The sequence below is a fragment of the Sturnira hondurensis genome, unplaced genomic scaffold (genome assembly GCF_014824575.4).
Source record: "Sturnira hondurensis isolate 20B ecotype Veracruz unplaced genomic scaffold, ASM1482457v3 Scaffold0001221, whole genome shotgun sequence".
NCBI lineage: Eukaryota > Metazoa > Chordata > Mammalia > Chiroptera > Phyllostomidae > Sturnira > Sturnira hondurensis.
In genome coordinates, this window is record NW_028073852.1 from 7,255,706 (window position 1) to 7,283,303 (window position 27,598).

Genomic DNA, 27,598 nt, shown 5'->3' on the forward strand with positions numbered 1-27,598 from the left:
CCGCCCCCACCTGGGGATCTGGCCCACAGCCCAGGCGTGTACCCTGACTGGGGATAGAACCCATGACCCTTTGGTTCACAGGCCAGTGCTCAACCCACTGAGACACACCAGCCAGGGCTTAAATCACTTTTATATCCATCTTTAGTTGTTGGCCATACTTCCTGGCTCACCCACATAAACAATAAACAATTGGTGTAGACAATAAAGTGTAGAATCAGTCTTGAACACTTCTAATATGGGTGGTCTTATGTCTGTTTCCTGATGAGGAACTAAGGCTTAAGAAGGTAAAACTGTCTGCTCAAGGTCACAGCTTGTGAGGGGTGGAGCCAGGACTAGGACCCCTCTGGCCTGGCTCCATAGATGGTGGTGCATTTGGCTCCAGCTGCTGTGGCCACCTGAGGGCAAAGACCGTTGTGAGCCCCTCCCCACCCTCCAAGCACGGTCTCTAGATGCCACTTCCAGTGAGTGCCCCACCTCCACCAGACTCCAGCTCCTTTAAAAGGGCTCTCGTGCCCTGGCTGGTGTAGCTCAGTGGATTGAGCACGGGCCTGCGAACCAGATGATCGCGGTTCGATTCCCAGTCAGGGCACATGCCTGGGTTGCAGGCCAGTTCCCTGCTGGCCAACTCCCAGCAGGGGACGCACGAAAGGCAACCATACATTGATGTTTCTCTCCCTCTCTCCTCCCCTTCTCCTGTAAAGATAAATAAATAAAATCTTTAAATATATATATATATACATACATATATATATAAACTTCTATGCAGAAAAATAAAAGATTTGCAACTTAAGACCAAATATAAAAAAAAAAAAGGGCTCTCGTGCCTGCCTGAGGACCAAGGACTTGACCTTGCAACTCTGGAGTCTTCCTACCAGTGAGACCTTTTAAGCCAGGAGCCCCTGCACTCAGGAGAGAGCTGCTGTGCTTCCAGGAGCCTCTAGGGGGAGGAATGAGGCCGTGAAATAACATGAGCTGGGGTGGCTGCCAAGCCAGGGAAGGGGAACTGGGAGGGATGTCAGCTGGTGCCTCCAAAGCTCTCCCAGTCTGGGAGCTCACTCAGCCTGCCGGTGGGTGGTCCCTCGGGACGGGCCTAGCCCCATCCTGCCTTGGCTGCAGTGGCTGGTCTGTGTCCCTCAGCCCTGGAGGCTCTGCCTGGCTCCTCCGCCCCTGTACGTCCTCCCCTCCTGGCTCTGCAGCAGCCCCTGCCGGGTCTCCGACTTCTTCCTCTCCCTCTCCCTGGCCCCTCACACAAACAAGTTCCGGCAACCACGTCCACCTTTTCAGTCACCGCAGCAACATTTTCATCTCAGACCAGCCCAGCCCCCTGTCTGGTGTTCTTTTCTCTGACCCCCTGCCCTTCACTGCCTAAATTGAATGATCTAACTAAAATGATTAATTCCCAGCTTGGAAACTTCTACTGACTTTGGACACCCCCCCCCTCTCCAACTCAGCCCCAGGTCCTTGGTTTGGCCTCCCATCACAGAGCATTCTCACCGTGGCTCCTCGCCCTGCCCTGCCATTCCCTCTGCTTGGGATTTGCTTCCCACTCATTCCTCAAAGGTCACTGGCTCTGGAAGACACCCCTGCAGCAGCCCCAGGTCCCCCACTCTCCCGGTTCCAGCCACTCCGGTGCATGTTCTTTGTAAAGCACCTGCCCCAGTGTCCTGCAGGCAACAGTCCGCAGTGCAGGGTGTGGGCTCCAGAGGGCGCTCTATTTATTCAGGTAAGTTTCTGGTCCCAGCATGGCCTGGTGCACAGTAGGTCTTGAGGGCACATGGCATTTAGGGGCACTGGGTGCAGAGCAGCCTCACCTCATAGGTGTAGTGCACTGACCTCCAGAGGCAGAGGGCCTCCGGTCTCTGCCAAGACAAACACTCATCTGCCTGCCCAAGTGGGTGGCAGCTGCCTGGGCACTGCCCTCGCCCTGTTGTGCGCCAACTCCGGCCAGCTTCTCCGTGGTGCTCCAGGGTGGGGGACCCCAGAGGAAGGATGAGGTCACACACAGCGAAGGCTCCGCCACCCTCAGAGAAAGGCACCTCTATGCAGGCAGCAGTGATTAACCCTGTTGGAACCCGTTCCGCGTTTTAATTGCCCCGCCAACGGCCTGGCTGAGCACCCACAGCTAGGTTCCCAGGGTTGGGAGCTGGCAAGCTGGGGTGGGCGTCCCCTCCCTCCTGAGGCACACAATAGGCATGGCGTGTGGGGCTCGTGATTGTGCTGATCTCCCCAGCCTGTGTGTCACCTTTTGTCACCCAGGCCTGAAGGGGCTCTGACTACAGCTCAGTCCCCAGAGAGACCATGTGTTCCATCTTCTGTCTTTAGCCTTAACTTCCCGAGGGCAGAAAAACCATCCTTAGTGTTAAGTTCCTGAGGCCTTTACTCCAACCCACACATGAGCCCACAGGGAGCCCAGTTCTCCTGGCAGCAGCGCCAGGTGATTGGACACCCAGCCTGACTTCCTGGAGTCCGGAACCCATGGGGCAATGCACTACATCGCCAGAGACCAGGGTGTCAGTCAGGACTCTGAGCAGTAGAGACCAGTCTAGGGCCACACCTCCCAGAACGTTCCGGTCTCCTCTGATCTTGGACACTAAGCAGGGTCAGGCCTGGCTAGTCCTTGGGTGGGAGAGTGGTAGAGACCAGGGATCAGGGGCTTGAATGGGAAAGGGCACTATGAGCCAGGGGAATGGGGTGCAGGAAGGTTTAGGTGCAGGAAGACCACATGGCCCCAATCTAAGCTACAAAGGCAGAGCTGGGGAGTTCGCGGCGGGTAGAGGAAAAAGAAGCACATAGTCTGCTCAGGTAGGAAGGCCAAATGGGACATGGAGGGTAAGTAAGGGGCCTGGTGAACTAGCCCTTTTCTTGCTCCTGGGCTTAGAACCCCAAAGCCTTCTAGAACAGGGCCCTGCTGCAACCAGCAGCTGGCGGAGCATGGAGTTCCTAAAGATTCTTCACTTCAGCCTTGAGATGGACCCACGGGATCGTCTCTCTTTGGGAAAAGGGAGGTTAACACCTTTGCCCCGAACAGTGCCAAGCCTGTGAGAGGCCCCGACTGACTCACAGCTGCTAAGTGAAGACAGGCAGAAGCAGGGGAGGCTGCTGATCAAATGAGGGCCTTAACCCACACCCCCTCGTCCACCAGCTGAGTCTTCCTTCTTCCCTTCCTCCCAGAAAAGGAAGACAAAGTTGTCCACTTGGTGTTATCAGATCTTTTACACCCCACCCAGGCCCCTTGTCTAACTCTGGTCTGAAAGGTGGTAGAGAGAAGTGACAGTGACCAAGAGTTGTTTGGCAACAAAATAAATAAAGTATTAGATTATAACTCAAAGCATAAATACCCACGCACCCATACTGATATAAATGAATAAATAGCTCTGGCTGGTGTAGCTCAGTGGATTGAGCACAGGCCTGCGAAGCAGAGGGTCGCTGGTTCGATTCCCTGCACATATCTGGGTTGCAGGCCAGGTCCCCAGTAGGGGACACATGAGAGGCAACCACACATTGATGTTTCTCTCCCAATCTTTCTTCTTCCCGTCCCCTCTCTCTAAAAATAAAATGAAGAAGTCCTGGCTGGTGTGGCTGAGTGGATTGAGTGCCAGCCTGCAAACCAGAGTCACCAGTTCGATTCCCAGTCAGGGCACATGCCTGGGTTGCGGGCCAGGTCCCCAGTAGGGGCCACATGAGAAGCAACCACACATTGATGTTTCTCTCCCTCTCTTTCTCTAAAAATAAATTTAAATTTTTTTAATTTAAAAAATTAGGGAGAATAGGCCAATGTCCCATGCAGAAGAATCCCAAATAGCCTCTATGAACATTCTTCCATAAGCAGGGGCAATGTGACCGCTCCTGTCCACTGCACACAGTGACCCCCCAAAGAGGGCAGTAAGAGGGCAGTGTGGGAAGGGAGAAGGACAACTTCACAGTGGGAAACCCCGACAAGCCCTGTGTCAGCCAGGTGATCATGGCCAACATCAGCCCTTGACATGATGTGATGAGTATAGCACCTTACTTCCATGGTCTTCCTCCCAAAACATTCAACCCTACTCTAATCATGAAAAAACACCGAGCAGATAAATTCCAGTAGAGGGGCCCCTGATCACATACCTTAGCCTCACTCCTCAAAGGTCCTCAGACAAGGAAAGTCTGAGACAAAGCGACAGCCAAGAAGAGCCTGAAGAGACGTGATCACCACATGTGATGTGGGATCCTGGAACAGAGACAGGCCAGCTGGAGAAAACTGAGAAGATCTGAACGACGTCTGGAGTTTGGTTAATAATCATACAGCAACACCGGTCCTTCAATCCTGACAAAGCTACCACACTAATGTAAGATGGTAGTAAGAGGGGAAACTGGGCATGGGGTATTGTCGGAACTCCTTGTGATATCTGTAATAGTTCTGTAAATATGAAACTGTCTATAAGAAAAAAGTTATTTAAAAAAAAAAGAGAGAGCCTTGGCTGGTATAGCTCAGTGGATTGAGCATGGGCTGCAAACCAAAGGATTTCGGTTCGATTCCCAGTCAGGGCACATGCCTGGGTTGTGGGTCAGTTCTCAGCAGGGGACGTACAAGAGGCAACCATACATGGATATTTCTCTCCCTCTCTCCTTCCCTTCCCCTCTAAAGATAAATAAATAAAATCTTAAAAAAAAAAAGAACGAGTGGCTTGGCTCTGCGTGGTCAAGGCACCACCAGCAGGACGAACGGGACAAGGAGCAGCAAAGACGGGGAGGGAAGCAGGTGAAGCAGGCAGCCGCTTTATTTCGGAACAAGGTGTCATCGCCACGCCCCTGCCCCACACCTCGGACACAGGCAAACTAGGCAGCTACAGGCCTCAAGAGACAAAGCGAAGGGAAGTCTGAGTGTGCTCCTCCCCTGTCCACAGGGACGGATCACCACTGCCGTCGTGTGGGTCCTCCAGCTCCCCAGCTGTACAGGGCTGGGTGTAAAGGGACCAGGCCAGGTGTCCTCTGAAGTCAAGATAAGGTGGGAGAGCAGCGCGCGTTCGCTGTTGACAGGAGGAGAGTGCGGTACCCCGGAGCCTGGGGGACAGCAGGGCAGGACAGCCAGCCTCGGGCTGAGTTCCGGAATGCCGAAGAAGACCCACAGTGACGGTGATGCAGACTCCAAGGGACAAGGGTGTTCTCAGGGACAGCATCAGTGGGGGAGCAACCTCAGAAGTCCCCAGCGTCGCCTGTTCTCCGATCATGCTGTCTTCCTTCCTGGGCGTGATCAGACACAACCAGAGCCTCACCTGCTCACGGTGGGTGCCCGGCCTGGGGGCGGTCCCAACTGCTGCTCCCACAGAAGAAGTCCTCAGGGAGCTCACTCAGGAGCCCATCCAGGTCATCTGCAGGGGGATGGAGAGGGTGGGCAGACTGAGTGACAACATCGGGGCTGCATATGACTCCAGTCTAAGGCTCCTGCCTTTTAGGAGGGTCTGGGCCTGGCAGCACCATCAGGAAATGGCTCTCCCAGGCAGCAGTGCTTGGGCCTATAGGCCTGACGCTGGCCTGACCCCCGTCCTCCCTCTGCTCCCCACAGACCCACACATGACAGGAGGCAGGGGCAAAATGCCAGGGCCATTCTACTAAGACCCTTCCCTTGGCCCTCAGTGGTTCCTCTCTTTCCATCCACAGGCACAATACCTGAGCAGAAAGGTGTCAGAGGTCCCCTGGTGCAACCTTTTCATTGGACGGTGGGAGAAACAAGGCAGGGGAAAGCCATGGGGTGCATCTGGAATCCCACAGTGCAAGAATCTGGCTTCTTGCCTGAAAATTGGGAGACACCATCCCCTCCCCCAAAGTGCCCTTGTGGGTGTAGAGAATAAAAGTAACGGTTCCTGGCTGGTCCTCAGGTGGGTCTTGTGTCTGAGAATCTGGAAGCTGGGCTGAGCTCAGTAATCCCTGTGCTCCTATTGTTGTTAACAGCAGCAGCTAACACTTACTGAGTGCTTGCTCTGTGCCGGGCACAGGGCCACTGCACCCACTTGTCACTTGGTTAATGGCTCACAGCACCCCTTCACAGGGCATCTCATGGTAGTTCCTGTTATAACCCTACTCTACTGGAATGAACAGGGTTTAAAGAGGTCAGACCACTTGCTTGGGCGAGCACACTTAGGCTCCATCTGATGCCACAGTCACAGCTTCTAACAGAACCTCCTGCCCAGTGGGTGGGATCAGGCAGCTACAGGAGTCACTTGGACTGAGCAATACCTGCAGGGCCGCCCTCGACAAACCATGTCGCTAAGACAGAGTCAGTTTGGGGGCCCTCCAAACTTAATGAGGGCAACTGGCAACTGTTCTTAGGGAAAGAGGACTGGAATGCGATTGTAATGATAACAGTTGCCCCTCACTAGCTACATTGTGACTGTTTGGAGAACCACTGTGTTAAATGACTGGAAATGAGCAGTCCGGAACTGGGGATCAGTGAGAATGAGTATTTGCGTCTCTGAGCCTTGTCCGGCCACCACTAGCAGCATCTGCTTCGCAGGTCTGTCCCTGTGGTGGAGATATGACACCAGCTGCAACATTCTGCAGGCCACTCTCCTCCCCCTGTTCCATGACCCCCAGCAGCCTTCTGTGATGGCTTCGCTTGTCATCAAGCTTACTGACAAGGAGACAGTGCAGGTTTCCAGAGAAGACTCCAGCCCAAGGGACACTTTCCCACAGGATATAAATACAAGGGCTTTGTGGTTTACCACCCGGTCTACTGTGAATTTGCTTATTGTGGAGATGCCTACCCATAATCCCAGGAACTCCGGGGCCAGAGAGTTGAATTTATGGAGTCAAAAGGTGCAGGACGAGACCTGGACTGTGCCGCCTTCACCTGGGCAGTGCCCCTCCTGAGGCGCAAGCGGGTCTTCCCTTAGGACCTCTGTGCCTGGGCCTCTCGGATCTGTATCCTCGCCCCGCCCTAACCACAAGGACATCCAAGTCCCAGCACTGCCTGGAGGGCCATCTGAGCTCAGTCGGGATGGGAACGTCCGCCTCAGCGCTCTTGCCATCAGCTCACAGAAGACCCCAGGTGCGGCACGAGGATGGAGTCAGTCTACCTCCCCCTGTGGCTCCCAGGACATGGCCTGGATGTGAAGGAGACCAGTGGGTCACACTGCGATGTGGCCCCTATAACACTGTTAATCAGTCTGTGGCCTGCAAGTTCACCAGAGGAGCCCACGTCTGATTTCTGTAAGATTCTGTAAGATCCAAGGTTCATGGGAGGAATGAGATGTAGCCAGAAGAATCTGGCTGAGAAAGTCCAAGAGAAGGAGAATTGCTTTTTCTTTTGTAATTTTTAAAACATTTAATTCACTTTTAGAGAGAGGGGAAGAGAGGGAGAGACAGAGAAACATCAATGTGTGAGAGATACATCCATTAGTTGCCTCTCGCACGCCCCCAAATGGGGACCTTGCCCATAACCCAGGCATGTGTCCTGACTGGGAATCGAACCAGCAACCTTTCGGTTCACAGGCTGGCACTCAATCCACTGAGCCACACCAGCCAGAACAGGAGAATTTCTTTTGCTCCTGGGTGGTCTGACTGTCTTACCTGTGTCTGGGAGTTCTTTGGGAGGTGTCCCTGCCTCTGGGTTCTGTGCTGTTCTGAGGTCTTTCCCGGGCTTCTCGGTCTCCAGCTGGAGGCTGCCATGGAAGCCACCTGGATCCTGGAGACAGAGGAACTGGTTAGCAACGCCTGTGCCCCTGAAGCCCCTCTGGACAGTACTGTCTCCACCCAGACAACCTCAAAGGAATAGGTGGGGGCTCAGCAAAGACAGGACCAAGGAGTGTGACAGGGACCAGCTACCTAGGCCCACACCGCAGGGAGGGAGCTGAAACACTAGACATCCAAAACAGCAGATAATTAAAAACACAAAACCCTTTGGCTGTTTTTTTTCCCTAATTCTATTTTTATCTGATATTTTAAGGAATCTGTGTAACTGGAGGAGAGAGTAAAGAGCCCATTCAGAAACATGTTGAGGAGTGAGCCTGGGATTAAGAAGTAGCTGTTGCCCAGGCTGGGTAGCTCAGTTGGTTAGAGCTTCAACCTGATAACGCCAAGGTTTCGGGTTCGACCTCCAGTCAGGTCACGTACAAGAATCAACAAATGAATGCATCAATGAACAACAAACTGCTGTTTCTTTCTCTCTCTCCCCACCTTTCCTCTCTCTAAATCAATAATTTTTTAAAGATTTTATTTATTTTCAGAAAGGGGAATGGAGGGAGAGAGAGGGAGAGAAACATCAATATGTGGTTGCCTCTTGAGCACCCCCTACTGGGGACCTAGCCCACAACCCAGGCATGTGCCCTGACTGGGGATGGAACCAGCAACCATTTGGTTCTCAGGCAGGCACCACCAAAGCTACTCAATCCACTGAGCTACACCAGCCAGGTCAATAAATAAAAATTGTTTTTAAAAAAATTAACATCAATAATCCCCAAACTAGCTAATACATAGACAGGTAATTAAGATAAGTAAACTGTTAACCATGGTTAGCTCTGGGAAATGGGAGTGGAGAGGTTAAGTTTCACATTTTCCTTTATTCTGTACCATTTCATTTTTTTTCAGTGAGTATGAATGACTTGAAATTTTAAAGAAAAACAAAGATGATTTTTTTTGAAGTGGCGTGCTTGTGGGAGAATGTGGAACATTAAGCAGAAAGATGCGGGAAATGGAAGCAGCAAGTTAGAGCTAGATGTGTAACTTGACTAGAAGTCATAGGTTCTAACCCGCCTGTTTTCTAGATGAAGCAGAAGCTGGGGAGGAGACAGGACTTGCCGAGGTCACGTCACAAGTTACCAGCAGAGTGAGAATATGACCCAGGTCTCCCCGGGCCAGGCCATGACCCCAGCCCAGGATCCCGGAAGGGGTGGGGGTGGCCACAGGGGAGACGCCGTCCGCCAAGCCCAGCCCAAGCTCTGCACTCCCACCCTGGAGTGGAGCTGCCTGGAAGCCCCGTTTCCCTCATTTCTCAAAGGGGGGTGTCCCCCCACATGAGTTCTGTATAGGGATCCCCTCACTTAGCAAAGACAAAGAGCAAGTGCTGGCCCACCTGACAGGCCATTCATAGCTCACTGTTCTCTGCACTGCCACCTGTGGTAGATCTGACCCTCAGTCACTCACGGAGGGCCACCACCCCCGATGTACCCTCACTTGGTTAGTTCTCAAGTGACTCCTATCCTTTCCAATGTTCGAGCCTGACTTTCAGGGATCACCAAGAAGCCAGCTGTTCCTCTAGGTCCTGTTACTGTGCCATCTGGCAGGCAGCTGGACAAGGGACAGGAGGAGGTGGCCCTGCCTCCAAAGCTATCTCTTCCGATCAGGGTGGAGGAGGGGAAAAGTCAGAAGACCCAGGCAGAAAGAGGTACTACCAGTCCCCATTCCACCTGCTCCTCTTACCTTGGGGGAGGGCTGAGCTGGCCTGAGGAAGCTCCCTTCCCCAGCGTCTGGGCTGTAAACGCGCACCAGGTTGTTGGGCGTCACGTTGAGGTAGTGGTTTCGGAGTGAAGGAGAAAACACCCCGATCTGGACTCAAGGAAGGGGAAAATCAGTGCCCTGATGAAGCACTAGGTGCTGTTCAATGGCCACCTGTCCCTGCCTGTTTCTCCCCTGGTGGCCTCTGCACCAGGGCCACACAAATTACTCCTGCCTCAGTCCTGGAGTCAGAGTAGGACCACTCACCACACACACCCTCCTACCCACCCAGAGCAAACCCACCCCACCGCCCACCCCCAGAGGATGGGTTCAGGTCTCTACTCAGCTCCAGGAAGCCAGGGCCCAACACCAGCCCAGCCACTCCCTGCCTGGGCACTGGGAGGGAAGAAGCCACACACATAGTTCGGGGGCCTCCTCCCGGTCACGGGGCGTGGAGGGGGCGTGGAGAGCAGCTCCCCATACCTGCTTGAGCAGCAGCACTGAGCCAGGCTTCAGCTCATTCTGGCACGTCTCAAGCAGCGACCTATGCACCGTGCCCTGCATCTCTCCTGCAAATACCACATGGCCTATCAGTCTCAGGGTCAAGGGCAACAAGCACAGTGACTGGTTAGGGCCCCGGTTAGGAAGTGGGCTGCTCACTATTTCAATTTTCCCAACTACCAACAGGGAGGGTGACCCCTCATCTCCTTCCCGGGGGTGAAGGCCCCTCATCAGATACTCCCAGGACCTAACTCCTCACCCGTGGGGTCCTTGAAGACCGCGCTGGCGTCCATCGTGCTCCGAGTCAGGGACTTGATCATGACTGCCATGCTGGGGACCTTGTTCCCAGGAAGCTGCTTCAGGGCTGCCTGGTTTCAAGGAGAGGCATTTGCTGAGCCAGCCATGTCCCAGCTGTAAGTTTCCCGTACGTTCCAGGGCAAACTGGGAGGCAGGGGGGCAGTGCGGGGGCGGGGGGCAGAGTTCAGGCGTGATGATGGCTGTCCTTTGTGGAGGGCAAAGAGGCAGTTTCAGGAGTTCACCTGATCTTCTTCAGGCAGACTTTCATCTCTCTCCCCCTGCCTCCTTCCTTTTGTGTCTGTGTATTTACACAGAGCTCTCTATCATGGCAGGCCACGGGCAAGGATGTGTTAGCACATGTACTGACACGTGTCTGCACATGACCCCTGACCTCTGGGGAACTCTACGGGTAGCAGCGTGCTCACCCCCCTCCTCCACCCAGGGCCTGGATGTGCAGAGACATGCCTATGACACAGTTACTCCTTTGGCCTGTGCCCAGCACTTCAGGTTGCAGTGGGCAGGTGGGGGAGTGGAAGATACACTGAAGGGACTCCACGCTGCCACTCAGAAAAAGGCCTGAGGTCAGAGGGCAAACAGAAGCCCCATTCCTAAGGTGAAGGAGGGCCAAGAGCTGATGAAAAGGACAAAAACAGGCTTCCTTTTAGCACCCAGAACCCTTACCTTCCGCAGCACCATGACGATGCTGTAGGTGCAGAGGAAGCAGGTGGGGTCTCTCTCATCCAGGCCCAGAGCAGATTTCATGGTCAGCCAGGGCCCTCGCCCAAAATCGTCCTCCACCGATGCCTGGGAACTAGTGCCAATCTGGCACCACAGAGCAGAGGGGAGGCTTCACGCACAGGCCTACCTGGCTACGGACCCTGGCCGAGCCAGGGTGGAGGCGTGCAAGGGAAAGGGCGGGTCCGCGGCGGCAGGGCGGCCACATTGACCTCCAAGGTCAGAGAATGGCGTGTGAGGTCTTGTTGTGTATCACATCATACCGCACTTAGCAACAATAGCAAAGGTACTCTTTGTTTTCTTTTTAAGTCAGGTCCTGACTCTAATTACATTATAGCAGAAGACTATCCATGCTCCTTTCTTGTATGAGAAAATCTCAGGGCTAGGGAGCCCCCAAATATACTTACAGGCTTGTTGAGTGCCCTATACCGTGAAACCAGTCGTATTTTATTTGGGATAGCCCTGGCTTTCATTATTAACTTTCTAATATCAAAAAGTGCTTTGATTCATTTGAGTATTTACTGCTTTGGACCTGAAGTGGGCTAATGGGTTGGTGGAGCTGCAGCATAGAAAAAAACTGCTAGAGCAAATTAGCAGCAACAGTGGGCCTGAGGGCGGAGCAGGTCAGTCAGAATGGGGTGGGGGGCGTGAGGGGCAGTGCAGAGGCTGTGTCTCACCCACTGAAAGCAAACCCGCTGTAGGTCAGCTGAAGGCAGATCCCTCTCAGCTTGATTCCCAGAAATCTGAGAAGGGCTCCCGAGATATAAATTCCTAACACTTACACTCCTCTCCCAAGAAAAGGTGGAGTTAGCTGGGCCTTCCTTAGATGGGAAAGAAGGCTGGTTCGTGGATCAGTTTTCACCTGCCTGGCATGAGGATAGGCTTCACTTCGTGCCAGTAAAATCGCCACCTCCCCAAATTGCCTTCCCCACGTGCTGTTTGGTTGGTGTGGGCCCCCAGGGCATAGGCCTAGTGTAGCATCAACTCTGATTCTTAAATCAGGGCAGGTATGTCCCTCACTCTTAAACGATGCCCAGGATGTTAACATTTGCACAGAATTAGTTACCTCTGTCTGGAGTTTAGCCAGAGCACCGTGAGTTGGTGTGTGGGGCGTGGAAACCATGATCTCCTCCAGATTTTTCCCACTGTGCTGCAAGGAGAGAGAGAAGGCGAGAGCAAGCTCGACGCTTGTTATTTACAAGCACAGCCTCTTGTCTGGGTTACATAACGGGTTGAGGAAACTATCAGGGACAATGAACACATATTACATCTCTCCTAACAAAGTCTCGGGAGCTTGGTGGCAGCTTAAAAAAAGACGCTTTGGGGATCGTTTGGGAATGTGAGGAAGCTGGAGCTGGCTCAGGAGCAAGACCCAGAGCTTCCTGAAGTGGGCAATGACCTGAATAGAAAGGCCTGTGATACACAAAAGGACGGCTCTGGCCAAGCCCCTTCTCAGGGGCCTAACCCTTCCCTATAGAGATCCAGCCCAGGATGAATGTAGGTGGCCTCCATGGATTTCTTGTGAAGAGCTAGGGAAGAGGAACAAGGAGAAACTGTTTCAAACACCTTGAAAATGCTAGGAAAGGGGTGCACCTGCCACAGTCTGCTGAGATCCAAACGCCCAGCACAGCCCCAGCTTCCCCATGAGGACTCTACACACTGGTCATGATGAGCGGTTCTGTGGCTCTGAGAGCGCCCTGCTCCTCGGCCTCTGTGCCTGTGCACATACTCTTCCCAGTCTTCCCACCGAGTCCAGCCTTCGAACACCCGCACCTGCTAACCTCCCACGTGTGCATCCAAAGTCCACTCAGCAAGCCCAAGGAGCACAGGGCCTCTCAGCAGCCAGGAAATGGCCTCTACTCACACTGTGCATTTCATATACAATCATTTGTTTGCATCTGCTTCTTCTACTAGAAGCTCCTTAAGACAGGACTATTGCTATTTTCATCTGCATTCTCAGTTCCAAGTAAATTGCCCAACTTAGCGAATATGAGTGAATATTCCTGCCTGGTGCTAGCAGACAGTAGGTGTGCAACAAACGTATGAAGACTGTGAAGTTAAGCACCCTTCTCCTGTGTGGTTTTTCAGGCGTTCAATTCTCCTGTTTTTGATTCTTCCACAGATTTGAAGACCCTCCCCATCTGCACTTCCTCCCTTTACTTCCCCAAGGAGTGGAGATATTCTAGGACCAGACAGTGCCGGAACCCTGCTTCTTTCCTCTGCCCCCCGAACATCCCGGATGACCCTGGCTTCTGCCAGGGAGAAGCTGCCACTCACTTGGTGAGGTAGGATCCCTGCTGGGCCCGGGAAGCGGCGTGTTTTGGCACGGGTGGCAGTGCGTGTCGGCTGCTGGGGCGTGCGGTTGGCGGCAGTGACCAGCTGTACCAGGTGGTTGGTGACTATGGGCGTCTGCAGAGCTGCTTGGGGAACCAGGGGGGAGTGAGGGCCCTTGGGGGTGCCAACAGGAGACTCAACAGAAGACACTGGAGCTCGGGGTTGTAAAGGCCCCCAAGGGAAAAATCCAGAGACAGCCCTGGAGGGAGTAGAATAATTTGAGTTGGGAGTTCGTGGAAAACTGGGTTGGCCACTTAAGTGGGCATTTGGAGACTGGAATGACTGACAGGGGGCACGATTTTGAGGGCTACTCTGAACAGGCCTTCCAGCAGCTGGAAGAGGTGGGGGTCCTCGAAGTGGGGAAGTTCTGGGACAGGCTTCCCAGCGGGGCTGCTGAGCAGGAACTGTCGAGGCAGGCGGGAAAGGAAGATTACTCATGGCACCAGGTCTCACGTGGGGCTGCGGGGACCTAGAGGTCCTCCTAGAGGAGACAAGAGGATCTGGAGACTGGTCCTGGGCTGGTGTGATACCAGTCATGTGGGTGGCAGGCATGGGCCCCTTCTGGCAAGAGCTGCTCAGTCCAGCTACCCGAGCCTTTTTAGCCAATATTAAGTCTTCCCGCTGCCCGGTGGGTAGAATTCCGGTGGCCTCACTGTTAACTCCAAGTTCCAGCTCCATGCTAGGCCCTTCCAGCTCCATGCTTGCCAGGACCTTATCGAATTCATCGTGTTCGGGTCCCTCGAAGCTACCAATCACCTGCTGTTTGCTCTCAAAGGGAAGCAGGGAGTGAGAGGCTGAAGACTGGGGTCTCGCTGGCTCTTTGAGTGCTTCTGTCAGAGTCGCTCTCCTCTGATTGCCAGTCCAGCTGCAGGCAGCTGAGACAGGCCTCTGGGGCCCTGTTCCTGTGGAAGGTGGACCCCTGGTGGCCCTGAGCATGCTGGAGGTTGGAAGACAGAGTCCCAGGCTTGGTAGGCCCAAAGCCTCTGAAGAAGCAGTGGGACAGGATGGCAGCGGCCCAGAAGATTGTGCCTGCGCTGTCTCTTGTGCTCTGGAAGGGACAGGTCTCAGGCATCCAGCATTCACAGGCCCTGAGCCAGCAAACTGGTTCTCTGCATCCTCCACAGCAGATAAGAAATCCTGCAAAGAAGCAGAGACAGTGGGAAATCGAGAAACACTCTGCTTTTACTGTTTCAGGCCTGTGGTGTGTACACATGTGCAGATAGACACAAGCAAGAAACCAAGACACGAGAAGCAATGGTGGACTCTCACCTCCTTTGACCTTTCCCATGAGCCCACCAGCAGGCTTCTACCAGAAACATTCCCAGGCTAAGTTTTCAAGTTGCTTCTCTGTCTTTATTCAAGCTCAAGTCGGGGCTGGGAGGTGGGGGGTGGGCAGTGGGGCTAGTCGGGGGAACAGCAGGAGAAGCAAATGTGCCAGGGCACCAAGGGGTCAAACAAATCACCCACGGTCACAAGACTACCTTTTTGGTACCCAGCTGGTCATGCTGCTTGTCCTCAGCCCACTCCTCACCCCCAGCGCACACGTGCGTGCACACACACACCCTCAGTAAGACAGAGAGGCCTAATAGGCAGAAGTTAAATATAGCTTTTCAGGCAAGTTAAATTAAGTATGGATTCCAGTTGGGAAGCAAGGTGAGATTGACACCTTCAAGAGCAACAGACCTGTTCCGAGGGTGTTTTTGAGTCAGAACTGCTGATTTAACTGACAGGAAGGTCCCCACAGCCCCCACGCCCTGCTGCTGAGCTGGATTGTCTGGGCCAGGGAAAGTTCCCTCCAGCTTTGTGTGTCATCAGGAGAGTAGCAAACTCCAGCACTGCCCTAGGAGTTTGCAATAATAGTGGTATCAGAATTACGGCAACAGTCAAATCCTGATGACCCTGGGGGTTGATGAACCCCTTTTCTCAGGAAGAGCGCACTTTTGGGCACGATGCCACCTGACTTGGGAAGGAGGACGGGGGAAGGGACTGGTTATGGATCCCAAACGTGAGCTGTCAGAGTCCTTCTCTCTCCATTTCATGACGAGCCTTCCAGTCCTACCACCACCCAGTGAGATCCAAGAGGGTCCCTTTCACAGCCACTTTTCAGCCTGTAATCGTCACACATCTCGAAAGCTGAAGGACAAAGTCAAGGACACATCTCAGCAAAGCTGGCAGTTTTGTGTTATTTGTAAAAATCACAGTCAAGTCCCTAAGTGATAACAAAAACATCTAACATCTAAAATCTCACTGGGTGGCAGGTACCATGTAAACATTTTACCAGAGTTCTCTCAAAGAATTCTCACACCGGTCCTATGAATAGGCACGGTTATTATTCCTGTTTTTTGGATGCAGGAAGTAAGACTCAGACAGGTTAAGTAGCTGGTGCAGAACCAGCACCAGAAGCTGTATGTGCCTTATCACTATGTCTAAGGACCTCAGTGAACGGACTGATTTTTTAAAGAGGTCTGACAGAGGTTGTTTGTCCTCCTTTCAAGCCTTATGTTCCAAAAGCCTCCAAGGAAGGGGGTATGGTGTTGGGGCTGCCAGAAGGGCCCCTGAGGCAGCATTCACCATCATACTCGGCACAGATTGGGCATTTGCACAAATTCTAAATGTAATCTTTTAAAAGCAACGAGCCAAGAGATGTAAAGTAGGTTTGAATGGCCTGTCATCAATAAGACGGAGCAATTTTGTTCTATAAATGCAGTTCAGTAGTTTCCATGTGTGGGAGACTCAAGTCAGGGGGCCAAGACCCCATCCTGGTTGTTGGTGCTGTATTTTAAAAAATGTTTAGTTCCCTTATATCCTACCCCACCCCCGCTTTATTCTTTAAGTAGGTTAATTTACCTTTTTAGGCTTTACTCACTAACCTCTTACTGCTCTGCGACAAGGATTTGAGGTGGCCGTTTTCTGCCCCCCAAATGAAACTATATCCTTTGGATCGAAGTGGGAGGAGAGCTTTGGTGATCACTAGTTCAGTGCTCACTAGTCTCTGGCTGCACCCAGAGGTTAGAAACATCCCTGCCTGGGTCCATCCCCCAAAATGATGGTTTAATTGGCGTGTGGCAGGGCCTCAGCAGGGTGATTCTTATGTGCCAGCTTCCGATCTAGTCTAATGCCTCATCTTCGGAAGGGAGACAGGGAAGGAAAGAACATCTGAGGCAGAAGAACTCCTGGCATACTGCAGGAGAGAAAATGGAAGACGAGAAAATGAAGTAATTTGCCCTTGGTGACCCCAGGCCCCCTGCCCTCCCGCAGCTGTGTTGTCCCTGGCTCTCCATTCTCCCTCCCTCATTGCGTCACTGAGAAGGTGAATCAAATCGCCCACAGACACAGCTTCTGCGCAAGGGCCCTTATAACTTAAAGGTATGACAATCATGGAGCTCGTCTCTCTGGCTTCTTACTTGTTTGGAAGACAGTTAAATAGGTTTACATTTCTCATCATTCCTCAGCCTCTCACAGACCAAAAACAACGTACATATCAAGTAAAAAGGAAATGGGGAAACTGCTTCAAAATGTTCCGGGCCTGGACGTTTACATCTTAAGACCTCCTGGGTTCACCAACACTTCCGTACCTCATCCTCAAAGTCCTCTTCCACAGCAAATAACTTCTGCAAACTGCATGCCTGAAAGGTAAACAAAGCAATTGAGGTTGGAGGAGGAGAAATACCGTTTGCAAGTACATTCTGTCCTCACTCGGCTTCCCAATTCTAACAAGGCCAACAAGTACTGTTTTGGGTTTGTTGTTTTGCTAGTGTTGGTGGAGGAATAAGGGGTGCGAAGACATGGGATTTACTTAGACACTCAGATGATTTCAAATCCTTTCTCCATAAAATAATCCATTCGGGTCCATCTGCACTAATCTTGGAAGAGGAGGGAAGCGGCAAAGGAAAGGCTGCCAAGGGAAACGTGTGTGGGTCATTCTTTACACTCAGCACTGCGCCAATGGGCATAAAGGTTTTGCAACAAAGGTCTGGCCTGAGGGACCTTTATCAAATATAATCCAAGCATGCCTAGCACAAAGGCCTTGTTTCTGAGAGCCAAGCCAGGGGTTTCCTTCCATCTAACCCCATGCCCAAAGGCTAGGGCCCCAGGAGGGTGTGATGCGCGAGTCCCCAGTTCCTTCTTTCGGAGGCAGCAAGGCTGCAGTGACAGCTCTGAGAGATGTGTGTCAAGTTCAGAGCCAAGGGTTGTGCCTAACCCCAGATGCTCGAGGAGCAAGAGGTGCAGTTAGGGATACCTAACCCCAAATGTCCAAGGCTCAGATGGACGGGCTGCGGGGGGGAAAGGGTGGGGCTCAGGCGGAGTGACGTGTAAGTGCACCGGGAAAGAGAAACAGGAGATCCGGAAAGAAACGCAGGCTCAGGGGGAGGTGGGTGGGGAGAGCCTTCCTAGGGTGTGCGAGGCGTCCCTGCCAAGCCGTGACTCGAGCTCAGGTCTCCCGACCTCGCTGAACTCTCACCCAAACTCTAAACCGGCCCTGCTGCATGCCCGGGTGAGGGGCTAGAACCTAGAAAGCAGTTCCCGGGCCCCAAGACCCAGAGGTCAGGCCGCCCCGGGCGCGGCATTACCATGGTGACGGCGAGTGGGCTTCGGCCAGAGGGTTAGTCGGACAGGCCTCAAGTTAAGTGGTCGCTGGGGCCTCAGACTTGGCCGGGCTCTGCGGCGAGGTCGGAGAGGTGCCTGCGACCCAGGCGAGTACCAACAGGGTCGTAGTTAAACTGAGGGCGGGTACGGTAGGCCGCTTTCGAAGCCGCCGCCACTCCGGCGTCTCCGCCCTCTTAAAGGGGCGGTTTTATTTTTATCCAGCCGACACAATGGCCCTTCATCCGCCAGTCTTCCGCCCCGGCCTTAAAGGGAAACTGAGGAGCTCCCGGTCGCCCCCTAGCGGCCGCTCGGACCGAATCGGCTGGTTCTACCCGCGGTCCACTGAGAGCAAGTTTGACGATTCGGGTCCTCTACGCCCAATTCTGCCCACCCTTCTCTTTTGTGTTAAGCACAGTAGGCATTGTGTACTTGAGCGGGACTCTCATTCACACCAGAATCCACCCCGTTGGTTTGTCTGTTCATCTCTCATCCATCCATCCATCAGTTCATCCATCAGTCCCTCTATCTTTGCAACACATTTATTAAGTAAAAGCGCCCAAAGTCTGACTCTTTTCAGCCTTCATGTTTCAGCTTAGATCTCTGATCTTCCTGGTCATCCATTCTCTCAACTAACACCCTCCTCCATCACTGTTTCCTTTTCAGCACTTTACTGTGCGTCTTTCTCACTAGAATATGAGCTCCCTGAAGGAAGGGACTTAATCTGGCATATTCAAGTTTATAGCCCCAGCACTTAGCACAATGCACAATACAGTTACTGAGTGACACAATGGCTGGTGTGTATTGGGCACAGCACTTGATGCTGGGGATAGAGAAGTGAATGGCTACTTGTGCCCTGAAGTTCACACATTAGGGAGACACAGATCAAAAGACAGAGTCCAAGGGAGTTGTGCAGAGAGCCGGGCAGGGGCCTAGTGAACTGGGAAGACCAGCTTTTGTCACTAAAGCCTGCTGTGGTTAATAACCCTCAGTCCAACCTCAGTTTCTCTTTCTGCTTGTCACTACAGGACTCGTCAGGATGACAGGTAGGGCTGCATAGTTTTGAGGGCTCAAGAGGCAGGAGGAAGGTCATGGATTCCGGCTCTTAACCTTCTGATCAGAGCCAGCCCTGAATCTTCCCCAGGGCGGTCTGGCCTGGTTTACCTCTGGCATCCTGTGCCTCATGAGGACCGGTTTACTTGTCATGTGTCAGAGTGGAGGCCAGAATGGCAGTGGGAAAGGGAGCCTGGCCTCCTAACTTTCGTCCGAGTTAGGAATCCCCTCAAGGTCTCTGTTCTTCTGAACTGGGGGACAGAATCCGCTCCCTCCCCCCATTTACAGACCTCCTCTCCTCACAGGAAGCCCAGACACGGCCCGCCCCACACCACTGTGGACAGTCCTGGGCTCCCAGCTACAGGGCTCCCTCTGGATCCGACCTCTGTCCGCCCAGGCTGATGGGAGATCACAGAGCCCAAGGCCAAGAAAAATAGTGATAACTCCTAACCACACCATACACTGCCCCTGCCAGTTTTAACCAATAGCTCATTTTGTCAGAACACAATTCCTGCAAAGACTGAGAGGCAGGTATTACTTCACTGATTAGGAAGCTGAGGCTTCCTGAGGGAAGGGATTCTCTCACTGGTGGATCTTCTGGTTAGAAATCCTATGCTTTCTCCAACACCTTTTAAAAATGTATTTTATTTATTTATTTTTAGAGAGAAGGAATGGGAAGGAGAAAGAGTGGGAGAGAAACATCAATGTGTGGCTGTCTCTCATGTGTCCCCCACTGGGGGACAACCCGGGCATGTGCCCTGACTGGGAATCGAACCAGCGACCTCTTACTTCACAGGCCCGCGCTTAATCGACTGAGCTACACCAGCCAGGGCTCCCCAACACCTTTCCAAGTTAAGTTAAACTTGGCATTTGTTGCCCCCACCTCCGGTTAGAACCTGGATGAGGGTGGGGGCAGAGGCCAGAGCAAATGGAAAATGTGGACCTGCGACATTTTGGAGAGGGCCTGACAGGAAACAGTATGGAAGCTGTCTGTGGTTTTAGAATTGGGAAGGACCCCCAGCCTGAAGGTTTCTCCCCCAAATCAAATGTCTTCTCTTTCTTAGCACCGTGATCTTAAAGTAAAGGTAAAGAGCAGGCCTCCCTGGTGATGCGGCCCAGGTCCCCTTCCTCCTCTTAGAAGAGGATTTAGAGGGCTAAACTCCAACAGCCAGAATTCAGGGTAATGGAGCCTCGTAAGGAAGGAAGGGGTGGCCCTGGCCCGTGTGGCTCACTGGTTGGAGCATTGTGCCGTAACCAAAAGGTTGCAGGCTTGATTGCTGGTCGGGGCACATGCCCAGGTGGCGGGTTTGATCCCTGGTCTGGGATCAGGCATGTGCAACCCTGGTCTGGATATGTATGGGAGGCAGGCAACTAACTGATACTTCTCTCTGGCTTCGATGTTTCTCTCTCTTCCTTCCTCTCTCTCTGAAAGCAGTGGGGGGAAAATGTCCTCAGGTGAGGATAAAAAATAAAATAAAAAGGAGCCCTGACCGGTGTAGCTCAGTTGGTTGGGCATTGGCCCACAAAGCAAAAGGTCACCAGTTGGACCTGGGCCAGGGCACACATCAGTGTTTCTCTACTGCACTTCCTCCCTCCCGCCCCCTCTCTCTAAGAATAAACAATTTTGTTTTAGATCTAAAAAATAAAAAAACAAATAAAAAGGAAGGGGTGAGTTCAGGGAAAGGGAGACGTGGGTGCTGGGGCTTGGGCGGGAGGACGCACCCCGGTGGACACCAGACCGTCAGCCGTGAAGTGGGGCGCAGAGGGGAGCGAGTGTAACGAGAGGGTCTCCACAGTACTGTGGTGTAACCTAGAATAAGAGCAGCCACTGTTCCTGAGTTCTTCCTGTGTCCAGGCAGGATGCTGAGCCCTTTACAGGTGCCAGCTCACTCGATCCTTGTAACAAGCTTCAACGAGGCGCTACGTCAGGTCTGCCTCACAGAGGACAGCATCCGTGTCTTGCCCGAGCGCCCGTAACTAACAGGTGGTAGAGCCGAGGTGGTTAACCAGGTGGTTTGGCTCTGGCATCCACAGGCTTAACCACTATGTTGTTTTGCCTCTTACAATTCAAGGAACTGGGTTCTTAACCTGGGGATTCAAGAAGTGTAAGTTCCCTGTAATTCAGTGCAAAACATCATGTGCCTATGCACATGTGCCTCATTCTGAAAGAGAATTCGTGGATCTTGTTACACGTTCATGGATCGGAAGTCCGTCGCCTTGCTTTGTTTCAGGACCAGAAGACACCAGACCCCTTCATCCCTCATTTTGTGTAGATGCCTTACACCCTCCTGCCTGGACTGGTGCAGTAGCCTCTTGCATGGTCTCCCTAATCCAAAGCTCTCTTCCCTGTTGTCCACTCTTTGTAACATGCATCTGCTTCACGGCCCTATCTCAACCTCAACCAGCCTCCCAGTCAGTAACAGCCTCTCTCCACCTCACCCCTTCTTCAAGCCCTAGTTCACAGGCTGCCTCTTCTAAGAAGCCTGAACTGCCCTGGGCAGACTCAGGTTTCCTTCTCCTTGGTTTCCTGCATTTGAGGCATGGCTCCCTGATAGCTTGGGTTTCTAATGTGCCCTGTATTGTCTTCAGGTTTCCTTTACACCTCCCTGCTGGGCCTCGAACCCCTTCAGGGCAGTGACTGTGGTTCTTCACTTTCACGGGTGAGCACTTGGCAGTGGAGCTGGCGCGTGGAAGACACTCCACTCATCAAGCATTTGTTGAATGACTTAATGCCATTTGTCAGGAGGGAGTGCAAATGAGTCTTGGCAACTCCATGCTCACTTCCCCAAATATCTGCAGTGGCTGGATGAGGAGCCTCAACTTCTTAAGTACAAGGGACAATATGTGCCTGGCATGTGTGTGTATGTGTGTGAACAGTGTTCTCCATTGGCTATGGACTTAGACAGTCTGGGTTCATGTTTGACCCCGCTGCTAACTGGTTGTGTGACCTTGGGTAAGTTACTTTACCTCTCCGAACCTTAGTTGTCTCATCTATGAAAACGGAATAACACACCTTTCTCACAGCACTGCTATGAGATGAAATAAATTAATACATGGAAATGGCCAACTCCGGGGCACATTGGCAGGCGCTCAACAATGGGGCTTCCTTTCCCCCCTGCTTGAGTTCGCCAATGTGTGCTGAGATTTGTTATGGGAACCACATGGCTTGAGTTTGTATCTGTTTCAGCATATTTGCAAATGCATTTCGCCCCAATTGGTATTTTTATCACGTGAATAGTTATATGTAAGGAGTCAGTGTGCTGGTGGATGTGTTTGTGTGTTTCCCTTGTCATTTGCCTTGGTTTAGAAAGTGGCGTACACTGGCATGGTTGTACACTCCCTGACTGTCTTACGTGGTTTTGCTGGTGGGTGGACGTTGCATGTTGAGTGAGTGTGTGAAATGTGTGTGGAATGAAATGTGTGTTGTGTGCTGCCTACCGGGGTGGGGGTCTGAGTGTATGTGGGTGGGGAAAGGCTTGTCTATTGATGTGGCTTTGTGTGTGCATGAAGGCTGGGTAGACCAGCACAGTGGGACAGAGTGGTGAAAATATTTTTGGTTTGCACTGTCCAATAGAGCAGCCACTTGTCACAAGTGACTACTGAGCCCTGGAAATGTGTCCAGTGAGAGCAACTGAAGAACGAAGTGTTCATTGTATTTAATTTTAATTAACTCGATGGAAATAGCCACAGTCAACTATAGACAGAAACCTCAGACTTGCTCTCTCCAGACCAGTGGTGTACATCCCCCTCCCCCTTAATAGAGACCCGATGGAGCTCCGCCCACTCGTGTATGCGGGTGTGAGCGCACGTGTGAGATGTACAGAGGGGGCATCCGCCTCCTTCCTCCCCAAGTCCCCAGGCGAACAGTGAATCAGCCTGACAATGAGGTGAGTCATTCATGAATTGCTTGGGCCGACCCAGCAGGCGGGAAGCAAACGTCAGCCAGCCACCCAGCCCTCCCCTTCAACCCCCCAGTGGGATCACTCAACCCCACGCACGGCAGATGTTGAAAAAACTGACGTGAGCGAATCAAGGCATCGAAGCTCATCTCCTCAACCCCTCCTTCTGGTTTACAATCCATTCATCCCCCAGCCCCTTTCTCCCCTCGGGTGGCATGTGAGTCATCTCAAGATGTACACGCCCAATCGAACCCCCACCACCCTAAGCATCCCTGAGCTGGTCTTCCCCCAAGGCTGGGATGTGGGGGCAGGGAGGCTGGACCCCTGGCGGGGTGCCACCGGCTGCCTTTGGAAGAGGCTGGATCTCCAGAGCTGGCACCCAGCTTGCTTGGGGGAACATCAAGACAAACACGGGGCCCTGGCTGCTGGGGCTCAGCGGATTGGGCGACGGCCTGCAGACCAAATGGTTGCTGGTTCATTCCCAGTCAGGGCGCACGCCTGGGATTGTGGGCAGGTCCCCAGCTGGGGGCGTGTGAGAAGCAACCAATCGATGTTTCTCTCACATATCAATGTTTCCCTCCCTCACTCTCTTCCTCCCCATCTCTCTAATTTTTTTTTGTTTTTTTGTTAAAGAGAAACATGGGGGCAGCAGGGAAGCAGTTGCTGAAATTACTGCCTGGAGCCCCTGTGGCTGGTGGTGAGAAGGGGATTTGGAGGGGCACAAATATCCCTGTTTCCCATGGAAGTCCCACACAGTGTCTCCCCAGTACCTCCTAAAGTACAGTCTGAAGTACAGTCTTCGGAACCTGATAGCTTCTCCCCTCTGCACTCCTTCCTCTGGACCCCTACTCCTTATCAGTCTTCTCTTGGACTGAACTTCAGGGGAGGATTCTAACTTGGACCATCAGGCGCCATGGTAATGTCCCTTACTGAGTCAGAAAACATCACAGAAGACTTAAAGACATGTGGACCCTCCTCAGGATTTATCCTCAGAAAATAACTATTGATGTGAGCAAAAATTTAGCTACAATAATGAGCATCACAGCATTATTTAAAATGCTGGAGCCCTGGCTGGTGTAGCTCAGTGGATTGAGTGTGGGCTTTCGAACCATGTGATCACAGTTCGATTCCCAGTCAGGGCACATTTCTGGGTTGCAGGCCAGTTCCTGGTTCCCGGCAGGGGACGCACAAGGGGCAACCATACATTGATATTTCTCTCCCTCTTTCCTTCCCTTCCCCTCTAAAGATAAATAAATAAAAATCTTTAAAAAAAATAAATAAAATGGGCCCTGGCTGGTGTAGCTCAGTGGATTGAGCACGGGCCCGTGAACCAGACGATCGCGGTTCTATTCCCAGTCAGGGCACATGCCTCGGTTGCAGGCCAGTTCCTGGTTCCCGGCAGGGGACGCACAAGAGGCAACCATACATTGATGTTTCTCTCCCTCTCTCCTTCCCTTCCCCTCTAAAGATAAATAAATAAAAATCTTTAAAAAATTAAATAAAATGCAGGAAATTGGCCCCGACTGATGTGGCTCAGTGGGTTGAGTGCCAGCCTGCAAACCAAAGGGTCACCAGTTCGATTCCCAGTCTATAGGTAGAGTTGGCCTGTGTCTCCCCGGGTCCCTCCTTCCCTGCTGCTCCACCCTGCTTCTTGGGGCTCTGTTGGTTTTACAGGGTTACAATCTCCCAGAGGCCAGGCGCGGTTGCACCCCCTGTCCCCTCTCTGCATGCATGTTCTGCTCAGAAAAGACACTCTGAAAGGACCTGCGGACATGAGGGACGTGACAGGCCATAGCTGTGCTTGCTCACACTGCTGTGTTCCTGTGGCCTGGACCCCTCGGCAGGTGGGCTGGAGTCCTGTCTGGCCCAGGAAGTCCTGGGCCTCAGTTCCAGGGCCCTGCAGGGAGGCGGGGCAGAGAAGAGGCTCCCTCTTCTGCTGGGCCCCCGGGACCTCCTGCTCCTCTTGCTGCTGGAGGGGCGAGAGGGCTGCAGGTGGCCCACTCCATGTCCTCGAGGGGAGTCAAGCTGAGAAGCTTTGTCCTGGGGTCCCACCTCTGTCTCTGGCCTTCTGGTCACCTGCTGTCCTTTAGGAGGTATCTGGCTGCTATGAGGAGCTCTTGGTTGATGGGGGACTATAGACCAGGGGACTGACAGCTGTCTTCTCTCTCTCTCTCTCCCTTTTTAGGCACCGAGAAAAAATGGTGGTAGCTGCACCCAGAAAAGTTCTTTAACGATTTCCTTTTTAAGAGAGAGGGGAAAAGGAGAGCAGGACAGAAACACTGGTGTGAAATCGGCTTCCTCTCGCATGCGCCTCTGCTGGAGACTGAACCTGCAACCCAGGCACGTGCCCTGACTGGGACGGAACCTCTGCCCTTTCAGTTTATGGGACGATGTTCCAACCAACTGAGCCACACTGGCCAAGGACAGAACTGTCTTCATTTCTAAAGAAATTCACAGATTGTTCTAGGAGCTATGATGCTGTTTTCCCCCAAAGGTTGGCCATTGCTGAGGGTAGAGACAGTAGCCTGCTCCCAATCACCGAGCCGGAATGCAGGGGCTCAGAGGCCTGGGAAGGCACGGAAGGGTCTAGGCTCAGGGAAGGCTGTCCGGTGAGGACTGACTGAGGCCCCGCTCTCCAGTCAGGCCCTCCGTTTTTTGTTATTTATTGATTTATTGAGCTACAACTCTCGAATTGTTCATTATGAGAGCTAGAAAAATCTTCAGAAGTCATCCATCCGATCACACCCTTTTACAGAGGAGGAAAATGAAGCCCAGAGGGATGGAGGCTTGCCTGGGAACCTGTCCCTTGTCTTCTCCCAAACATCTCGGTCAGTCAACAGTGACTCTGCTGAACGGTGGCCTGGAACCAGTTTCCTTCTGTCCTAAGCACAGAGAAGGGGGCAAGGAGGAAGTGGGGAGAGGGAGGGGAGGAGGAACAGTTTTGCCCCCCTCCTTCTCCTCTTCACCTGTGGGATGGTCCAGAACTGTCTCCAGCAGGAAGGAAGGAAATCCCACCCAACCCTCTCATTCTACAGGTGCACAAAAGGCCCAGGGAAAGGAAGGCACTTGTCCAAGGTGGCACAGGGATGCCTGGGCCAGACTCAGGCATCCCAAGTTAAGCTCTGCATAACTCAGTTCTCAAAGACATGCCTTTGCTTTGGGCCTTGGGCACATGAGTTGTTTTCCCTGAAATAAACTCTTCTCTGGCTTTTGAGCACATTGTAAGAAGCCTAAGGGCAGGACTGGACCTTAACGCATCTTGAAGAAATCAAGACCCAGCTTAGACTTTGAATCCTAGTATTATGCTGGATGTGGTCACATCTGCCCTCCCATTGATTGGGAATTCATGAGTGTCAGAAGTGAAAGGGACCTCAGAGACTGGAAGTCTGAGTCCTGTTTCCCAGATGAAGACACCAAGTTCCAGAGAGGAAATGACTCATCAAACAAGATACTGGGGCGTAGCTGATCTTAAGACCCAGGTTTTCTCACCTTCTGCCCTGTTTCCTTCCTTCCTTCCTTCCTTCCTTCCTTCCTTCCTTCCTTCCTTCCTTCCTTCCTTCTTTCCTTCCTTCCTTCCTTCCTTGCAGTCCCCACAGTTCCTAGTGTTATATTGGCCTCATAACTTTTTTTTCTTTCTTTTTTGTAGCAATATTAATGACCATTTATTGCTATGCCTGGTTTTGTGCGAAGTGTTGTGAGTTTTTTTGTGCTTTGTCATACAGCTCTCACCACAGACTTATAAGGGAAGTCCCATTATCCCTATTCTACAGGTATGCAAACTGAGGCACCTGAGATTATGTAATTTAACAAAACTGCACAGGTAAGAAGTGGCACCAGCAGACTCCCACATACGGTATCATGCTTCACCCACCCTAAACTGAGATCTGAGAGCCCAGTGTTCTCCCCCAGTGCCACCATCCCTACAGCCCACCACCCCTGCACCGGAGCTGATGCAGACGTCAGGACATCTCCAGACCCAGACCTCTAACCCTTCCTCGAGGCTTGGAGCTCACAGGTGCATTCTCAACAGTGGCATCCCTACACCAAGCCACAGTCCCCAGCTGAATAATCAATTCTGAATAGTAAATTCTAAATAAATTCTGAATTTATTCAGAATAAATTCTTGCTGAATGGAACAGGAACAAGGTGTCTTATGTACAAGTTGCCCTTGGTAACTGTAAAAGCTTTCAAGAAGGTTTATTTTCTTTCATAGATATCTAGTGAATGGTTATTACTTGGGTTTATCAGCCCAGTTCTTCCTCGTTCTGCATTATTTTCAGCCTGAGGCTGTATTTAGGCAGAACTGGGTGGTTTGCATCCCAGGTACTCTTTGGAGGCCAGCAGGGCTACTTAAGTATTGGCCCACCAGTGACCAGTAATGTGGGCTGCACCACTCTGGCCAGAGCATCCTGGAGCTTCTGGAATCCTGCCTGTGGGTCTGAGGGTTTCCATCCCAGGAGAAATTCTGGGTGAGAGTTTGAAGGTGAGGGAGGACTCGTTGGAACTGGGTACCCTGTCTGTTCCCCAGGTAATGCTAACTTTGGAGGGCAAAGACTTGGGGTCAGTGAGAGGGGGTATGGAGGAGACGGAAGTTACCGGTCAGTACAACAGTGTCCTCGAAGCAGAGAGGAATCCGGCTCTCCCTCCTGCTCCCAGTACTGGCCAGGACACGTCTCATGATTCCAGGCAAGAGTAGCAGCTCCCAGAGCCCTGAACGGCACTGCTCACCACCCCTCATCATCCTCCCCAGCCTGGATGCCTCCTTCTCAGTCTCTAACAGTGCTGCC

The 27,598-nt window shown here is 52.5% G+C and overlaps 1 protein-coding gene and 1 long non-coding RNA gene across 2 annotated transcripts in view; one reads left to right on the forward strand and one right to left on the reverse strand.

The window, feature by feature from the left end:
• The window catches only part of LOC119002177 (uncharacterized), a 40,803-nt gene extending 13,967 nt beyond the window's left edge, over positions 1-26,836 (forward strand). Inside the window, exons 2-3 of the long non-coding RNA XR_005069703.1 lie at positions 13,064-13,226; positions 26,582-26,836. This is a non-coding gene — a long non-coding RNA (uncharacterized LOC119002177). The remainder of the gene's footprint in view (positions 1-13,063; positions 13,227-26,581) is intronic.
• HROB (homologous recombination factor with OB-fold) lies at positions 4,680-18,022 on the reverse strand. Its single transcript, XM_037067792.1, has 10 exons — positions 17,847-18,022; positions 16,851-16,901; positions 13,219-14,412; positions 12,008-12,091; positions 10,888-11,028; positions 10,169-10,277; positions 9,892-9,977; positions 9,394-9,519; positions 7,546-7,660; positions 4,680-5,348 (listed from the first exon to the last, which is right to left on the reverse strand). The coding sequence occupies exons 1-10, from the start codon at positions 17,847-17,849 to the stop codon at positions 5,257-5,259; spliced, it is 2,001 nt and encodes a 666-aa protein (XP_036923687.1). The 5' UTR covers positions 17,850-18,022; the 3' UTR covers positions 4,680-5,256.
• Positions 26,837-27,598: the final 762 nt, after the last annotated feature.

Coding starts and splice junctions, on each gene's coding strand:
- HROB (XM_037067792.1), bottom strand. Junction 11,029..12,007: donor TGGCTAAACTCCAGACAGAG/GTAACTAATTCT, acceptor CTGTGGTGCCAG/ATTGGCACTAGTTCCCAGGC. Junction 10,278..10,887: donor TCGTCATGGTGCTGCGGAAG/GTAAGGGTTCTG, acceptor CCTTGAAACCAG/GCAGCCCTGAAGCAGCTTCC.